We start from the raw sequence: 7957 nt of genomic DNA, 5'->3' as shown, positions 1-7957 counted from the left end.
GCTGGGGAAGAAGGGCGGGGAGGAATGTGCGTAGTCTATAGCATTAACCCATAGGCTTTTGTTTCTTGGTTAATCAACAACACTATTACATCCCTAGCCCATGGAGGTCTTTTTGCCCATCCCTGTCTTAGGGTACGTCTAGACTACAGGGTTTTGTAAACAGAAGTTTTGTCGACAGATTCTGTCGACAAAACTTCTGTCGACAAAGCGCGTCTAGACTACATCAAGCCATAGACAAAACTATTTGCTTTGTCGACAGAGAGCGTCCAGACTGCAGGGTACTCTGTCGACAGAAGAAAGTACCCGGAACTGCTTTGCCAGGTCACAGGAGCAGCATGTACTTCCTTGTTCTGCTGCCTGCACTTTGCAGAGACGCATGCTAAAAGGGCCACCCCCCGACTAGCCATTGCTCTGCTGCTGCAGCTGCCTAGAGGGATAGCAAAGGTTCTGCAGTGCCTGTTTGGAGTGCCCTGCTTCCTGACACAGCACAGCAGTGTGGGGGTTTTTTTTTTTTGTTTTTTTTTTGAAGGTTTTTCCTAACCTTTGTTTACCATGGAGCGAGAGCTTCCCCTGGCCAGGCGCTGGCCCCACTCCACGGTGCTTCAAATGCTGCTGCAACTGCATGAGACTATCATGCTGTTAATGCCTGGTCCGGAACCTGAGCCCAGACTGGAGCCCCTCCTTCAGGATGCAGCAGCACTGTTCCTGCCTCCAAATTTTTTCCCAGACAGGCGATGTTGGAGGATGGAAACAAGTACGGACTGGTGGGACCAGCTCGTAATGGAGCAGTGGGATGATCAGGCTTGGCTCCAAAACTTCAGTATGCGGAAGTCCACCTTCCTGGAGCTTTGCAACTGGCTTGCCCCCACCCTGCAACGACAGGACACCCACCTGCACCCTGCCATCCCGCTGGAGAAGAGGGTAGCTATTGCCCTCTGGAAGCTGGCCACTCCTGATAGCTACCGGTCAGTGGGACAGCAGTTTGGTGTGGGGAGATCTACTGTAGGTGCTGTGTTGATGGAGGTAAGTCCCTTGGGGACGGGGGGAGGGCAGTCCGTAAGGGGACTGTAACCGAAAAAGGGGGGGGGCAATGGAGGGGAGGTGGTGGAGGGCTCCTGTGTCTTATACCATGATACTACTGGGAGCAATCACTGGGGGGAGGGGGGCGGATGGTCGCCAAAGGACTTGGGCAACCCCTCTGACTTCATAATGTGTGTGTTTGTATGTGTCAATTTTTGCAGGTGGTGAGGGCCATCAACTCACAGCTGCTGAATCAGACTGTCCGCCTCAGAGACCTAAACACGATCATGGCTGGTTTTGCAGGGCAGGGATTTCCAAACTGCGGAGGAGCGCTCGATGGAACGCACATTCCCATCCGTGCACCACCCCATCAACCCGCCCGGTATATCAACAGAAAAGGGTACTTTTCCATTGTGGTGCAGGCCCTGGTTGACCACCGTGGACTATTTACGGACCTGTGTGTGGGGTGGTCGGGCAGGGCACATGATGCTCGGATCTTACGCAATTCACACCTGTATGAAAGGCTGCAGACAGGAACCTTCTTCCCCCAGCGAACCTCTGCTATCGGGGATGTAGAGATGCCGGTTTGCATTGTGGCCGATGCGGCGTACCCCCTCATGCCCTGGCTTATGAAGCCATACACAGGGAATCTGAACCCGAGCAAGGAAGTGTGTAATACGCACCTGACACGCGCCCGTTTACAGGTGGAATGCGCATTTGGCCGGTTGAAGGGAAGGTTTAGGTGTCTGCTAACTTGCCTTGACATGGGGGAACACAATATCCCAGAGGTGGTGGCAGCATGTTGCATCCTCCACAACCTGGTGGAGAGCAAAGGGGAGGCCTTCCTCCCAGGATGGGGGCCAATGGCTGAAGTGGAGGGTAGGCGGTTTGCGCAGCCTCGGACAGCTGCCGTTCGCCAAGCCCATCAAGCGGGGGTTCGCATCCGGGAGGCTCTGCGTGAGCGCTTCTCAGCTGGAGCCCTATGACTCCCCAAGGTATCCCCAATGGGGTCTGTGGGCCTTCCCCCATCCCAAAACCTTCCCTCCCACAATCCATCCCTGCATCAGCCTCTGAACAGTTAAGGCGCACACACCATGTTAAACTTGAAATATATGTTTATCAAGGAGTAACGTTAGAATTTAGATCTGTTATAAAAAATAGAATTGTTTAACAACTGTGAAAAATAAACTTTTTTTTAACTATTAACTTGTGTTTATAACTGTGGTAGGAGGGGGGATTTCAACCTGGAGGGGAGGGAGGGAGGGCAGACTTAAGGGTAATGGCGGCCTCGCCTGGGCCGCAAGGCTTTGCCACCCCTTGTCCGTGGACCCTGCCGTCCTCGGGCTTGAGTTGGAGCTGACAATGATTCTGTTCTAGCAGGGGGGGAGGGGCAGGGCTGGAAGGGTGGCAGGGCTGAGGGAGAGGAAGGGGTGGCAGGGGCTGAGGGAGAAGAAGGGGGGTCAGAGGGGACTGAGGGGGAGGACAGGGGGTCAGAGGGGGCTGGAGCTGCATGGGCAGGAGGAGTCGCCAGGGGAGAGGACCTGGCACAGCCAGGGACTCCCGGACGGTGGCACACATTGTGCTCCACTCTGGGAGGAAGTCCTGCAGCAGGCGAGTATGCCACCGAGCCTCCTCCCTCGCTCTTTCAGCCATGGTCTCTTGCATTTTGGCCATGGTCCCCTCAATTTTCTCCATGGCCTCCACATGCCTCCTCAGGAGGTCGTTGTAGGTCCTCCAATGCCTGCGGGTGCTGTGGGACCGGGTGGGTGGTGGCACAGGACAGCAGCAGCTTGGCGGACAGCAGCAGCAGGTCCAGCTGTGGAGAAGAAGAAGGAGAACCGATCAGTGTTAGCAATTCACACACAAGTCCATACAACAAGGGATGGGAATGTTGTTACTGGTAGGCCACATCTGGCCTTGCCAGCCACCTCGGCTGCACAGGGGACCCATTGTGGCTAGGACAATGTCCACCTCCACCCCCTAGATCCTCCCACCCTCCACTGTGGCCGTCCAGGCCAGATCAGTGTGCAGCCACAGTAGGACAGGGGCCTGCTGCACCTTGGGTCTCCCATGCCCCCCACCCACATACCCACCACCTGCCCGCCTGCTTGTACATGCACAGAGAGATGCAAGCTGTCCAGGAGGAGGACCAAGATGTGAACACTGCTCTGCATCCTCTCTGCTTCCACCTCCCCTGTGCTGTGTCTGTGACCCTGCCTGTACTCACCTGATGTTCCTTCTCCAGCGTCGGAGGGTGCCTGCGAGGCTTCCTGCATCTCTGGGACAGGCTGCAGAGTCAGGGTCAGGGTGTCCTCCGTCTGCTCCTCCTCCTCCTCCACATCTTCCCTGGGGACCTCCTGCCGGCTCTGCTGCACTGGTGTGTGCAACCCTGTCTGCACGAGCACTGGTGCAGACATAGGTTCCTCTCCTCCCAGGATGCGGTCCAGTTCTTGATAGTAGGTGCAGTGCACTGGGGCTGCACCTGAAGCCGAGCTCTGCTCTCGGGCCTTCATGTATCCCTGGCGAAGTTCCTTCACTTTGGCCCGGACCTGTTGGAGTGTCCTTGGGTGGTGCCCTTTATCGGCCAGCCCCTGAGCCATGCGGCCATAGATGCTGGCGTTCCTGCGCCGGGTGTGCAGGGCCTGGACTGCTTCCTCCTCCCCCCACAGTTCAAGCTGGGTCAGGATCAACGTGGAATGAGATACTTTTACATGCAACCAGTTTTGGCTTAGACAGTAATTAACAGGGTCACTGAGGAGGGAAAATACACAAGTAGATCATAGCTTTGACCTTTACAAAGTCCATAACTCTTCCCATTTGTACAGGTGTCCTCAGATTGTTTGTACTGTAGGCTAGATCACGCAACTTCATTTGGCTCTTACAAAGGCCTTGTAACATTACATAAATAACTATCAACAAATTTAACATACACAGAAAGTTAAACAGACATGTGCGCTCTTACTTCATAATCCCTGAACACCCACCCATCTCACAGAAGTCACCAAGAGCTCCAGATGCTCCGCACCCTTGAAAATCAGGTCACAAGAGACTTTCAGGTCTTCCAGTGACCCTGAATTCACCTGGATTTAACCAATTTTGCAGGTGCACCAAAGGGGAAAATTATCTAAGTAGATCTGGGTAACCTATGCTCACCAATCACATCTTTATATCTTCTCTAAATGCATTCCAGACTGCTACCTTCCTCCCTTAAAATGGCCTCCATCAGCATGGCTACATTAACTCGGGATAATGATTTTTGGAGTTGCTCAGGTAAGCAGATCAGCTGGCTTCCTTTCAAATAAAAACTGTTTCAGAAAATATCTAATGTATGTATGCCATGGCTTTCAACCTCTATCCTGACACAAAGGCACTAAAAGGTCTCCCCAAAATTAATATCTTATTTTAAGGGTTGCACTCAGTGTATTAGTACTGCATAGAGTTTGGGGAGAAAAATGAATCCTTGCAAGTTATTTTCTGTGTCTCAGGTAATTTCATACGACACCTATAATTTGTTCTAGAGAGTCCATGCAATGTGCAGGTGCCACAGGGAGTTACTGTTTCCCTCTTGCTCTTTCAACATGCTTCTCAAGACATTGGGATCTTATTTTTAAAGGTATGTTGGTGTCTAACTCCCTTTGATTTCAATGCAAGGTAAAAAAAATCTGCTCTCTGAGGCTCTAACCTGGGATTAAAGTGTTACGGTGCCATCTAGTGGGGGCCCTACTGATTGACTCAGCTCCCACAACTATAGGGTAGATGTTTACTTTAAGGCAGGGCTACTCAACTTTGGAAGCCCCAGGGGCCACAATGATACTCACAGCACATGCCGAGGGCCGCAACTTAAGTGTGGTTGAATGCAAATATATGCAAATAGCTTCTTTCACACTGATGGGCATGAATACAAACATTAAGGCAAGACTACACAACACACAGGTCCCATTTAAGTTAGTTCTGCTGATGTTAATAAAATGTAATATTTACTCAATTTCCACCCATATGTCAGCACTTTTAATGGGCAATGACAGCCCAGGAATTTACCTACTAAAACGCACATCAACAGAAGACCATTATATTGACTACCTTTTTGTTTTAGCTCCCACCCGCGGGCCGCAAATGAACGTGCTGTGAGCCACATGTTGAGCCACATGTTGAGTAGCCCTGCTTTAAGGTAACATTCCTGAATTAGTTTCATTTCTGTTAACTACACGGGTTGGACCTCCTGGTCTGGCATCCTTGGGACTTGACTGGTCCCAAATGAGGAAGTTTGCTGGACCAAGGGAATTAAATTCCAGTCCCCCTGCTGCTGGCCCCCCCATTTCCACACCTGGCTTCCAGACAGCTCCCCAGCCACCGGACTGGCTCCCCTCCCAGCCACTGGCCAGGGCTCTCTGCCACCGGACTCCCAGCCAGCCCAAAAGGTACTCTAGCCAAGGGAGCTGTCTGGTCCAGCAACATCTATGTTGTCAACCCAGAGAGTTCAACCTTTACTATATCTGAAGCTCTGAAAAGTCAGAACTAGTTATTTCTCTCTACTAGGGGGAGGTGCCTCTTGTTTACTACACTCACCAATCCCCCTCTCTGAGGATAGGCAGCCCTGGCCCCATGCCTCCAGCCTCCAGGAAGGGCCAGACCGAGGTTTGGCAGCCCTGGCCTGCCCCGGATCTGTCCCCCTGCTGCTGCCCTCCCCCCGTCTCAGGCCAGGCCAGCCCCAGCTCTCCCCCCACTCCTGGCTTCCAAGAGGGTTGAGCCGGGCAGAGGCTGGTCCAGCTCTCTCCCTCCAGCTACTAGAGGATCGGGCCGAGGCTTTCCCCCTGTCAGGGAGGGTCCGAGGCCACCTGCCCCTGACTCTTCCCCCCCGGCACCAAGGCCACACTGGCCCTCCCCTCCCCCCAGGCCCTTCCCACCCACACCAGCCCTGGCTCTTCCCCTGCTTTATCTATTTTTTTAACTCCCCTCACTCAGCCAACACAAGTTATCCCCTCACCTCACGGACCCTAACACCTCATAGTATAGGGCTGCAGCATGAAATCACCCTTTTAATGAATTATATTATGTAACCTCATGAACTGTGGCCCAATTTTTATGAATGGGATTTGGATTAATTTGTTAGTAACCTGTTAAGAATTGACTTTGGAGAATCTATATTGTAATTTTTTGGGGAACTTTTTTTTCCATATATTGTAACTGAAACCCCATTTTAACCATAGGTACACTGACCATACTACCCGATTTTTCTGGGTGTGTCCCAAATTTAAATACTCTGTCCGGGTGCCCCATCAAGTAATGAAATGTCCCGGAAAGCCCTACTAGATATTTCACTATTTGATGGGGACACCTGCGCAGAGCGGCAGCCTCCTCCCCCTCCCCCCCAGCAGGGTACATATGGCAGCTGAGCCAACTTCCGGTGGCGTGAAGCCCTTCCCTCTCCTCCTACCCTCTCTCTGCCCATGGGACCACTTCTGCCATGGGGGGTCCTGGTCCAGCAGCACCATCTCCTCCTCTGGGCCTCCTTGGAGCCCCAGCAGGAGCCACGCGGAGCCCACCTCGTGCGCTGTGGGGCGGGACATGCTTGGGCTCGACAGGTGCCGGGACTGAAGCAGAGGCCACCTGCGGTGCTATATTTAGTACCACAGTCTGGGTCCCCACAGGCGGTCCTGGCTGGAGTTAAGCTGCAGCTGCACGAGGCATGTTTATTAATGAGTAAATAATAAAACAATTTCATCCTTTAGTAGATACTGAAACTAAGTGAATGATGCATTTGATAAATATCAGGCTACTTTCCATAGCAAAAATATACCTTTTACAATCTGTATTACTGAATGTCAGATTAAAGCTCAAGAAAGGAACTAGAAAAAAATTGAACTAGAAGAATCTGTTTATGTAAAATTACATTAAGTGATACTTCAGTCAGTGATACTTTCTCCATCCTTTTAAATGTCACTGAAGATCAGTGCAGTTGATATAAGTCAGTGGTACGCAACCTTGATGCATTCGCGACCCCCGGACCCAATAAAAGGGGTCTGGAAAAATTTTCATTGAGAAAAAAAAACTCGACCCCTTTAATTGCCGCTCTGCTCTGCTCCTGCCACTCCCCTCACCCCCGCCACATTTATGGGCACTGAGCCAGGAAAAGAAAATACCAGTCAATCCGGATCAAGGCGTTGCGACCCCCCTAAGACAGCCACGACCCATGGGTTGCGCACCGCTGATATAAGTCATCCTCTTAAAGTTTAAACCTGTGAATATTTTTTTCAGATATCCCTAAGTATGTAATTTAGGGATAAAAGTTGGGAATCCATAATAAGCATATATCTTGTTACCCTCCATTATCATATGTATGATTTTGATATCTAAAACAGTATTTTTAAATATAGTAAAACACAACAGTGAGACGTAAGAGCTGTGTGAAACCAGAACCTGGTTCCAGTAGTATCAAAGATAGGCTGTTACAGCAGCCCATGTTCAGAAGCATCTGGCAGATTTCTACATCAGGGCAAGTAGAAACAGGACAGATACTTACGGAACAGGCATGACCTCTATATTCTTCAGCAACCTTGCTAGGCAACTTAATGAGCTGTCAGAAGAAAACTGTGTTCTGCCTTCAAACAGAGAGTAAGAGCTGCACTAACAATCTGTGGCAGAGGTGAATACTGAAATAAAATGTAACAGCAGAAGGGGACCATGCAGAAGCGCTGCACTCTCTTTGGGATCTGTATCAACAAAGGGAACTTTCAGCGGAAGCACAGCCCAGGTTTAATGCCCCTGCTATTAAACAAAGGTTTGAAACAAAATAAACTGTAACAACCTGCTATATGAAACAAATAGTAATTTATTCTGAGTATGTGATATACCAGCAATTCTGCTAAAGCCTGACCACACTAAAACATGCTGAGTTGCTTTCAAATTTCCACGGGAATTTGAACTTAACTAGAACACT

The 7957-nt window shown here is 50.7% G+C and overlaps 1 protein-coding gene across 1 annotated transcript; it reads right to left on the bottom strand.

The window, feature by feature from the left end:
* Window positions 1-2653: 2653 nt before the first annotated feature.
* On the bottom strand, window positions 2654-4294 carry LOC142818742 (uncharacterized). Its single transcript, XM_075900509.2, has 2 exons — window positions 3248-4294; window positions 2654-2836 (listed from the first exon to the last, which is right to left on the bottom strand). The coding sequence occupies exons 1-2, from the start codon at window positions 3618-3620 to the stop codon at window positions 2733-2735; spliced, it is 477 nt and encodes a 158-aa protein (XP_075756624.2). The 5' UTR covers window positions 3621-4294; the 3' UTR covers window positions 2654-2732.
* Window positions 4295-7957: the final 3663 nt, after the last annotated feature.

This window comes from Pelodiscus sinensis, chromosome 16 (genome assembly GCF_052426305.1).
Source record: "Pelodiscus sinensis isolate ZL-2025 chromosome 16, ASM5242630v1, whole genome shotgun sequence".
In the NCBI taxonomy this organism is placed as follows: Eukaryota; Metazoa; Chordata; order Testudines; family Trionychidae; genus Pelodiscus; species Pelodiscus sinensis.
The sequence above is the reverse complement of the archived record's forward strand: the minus strand, read 5'-3'. Positions and strand labels throughout refer to the sequence as shown.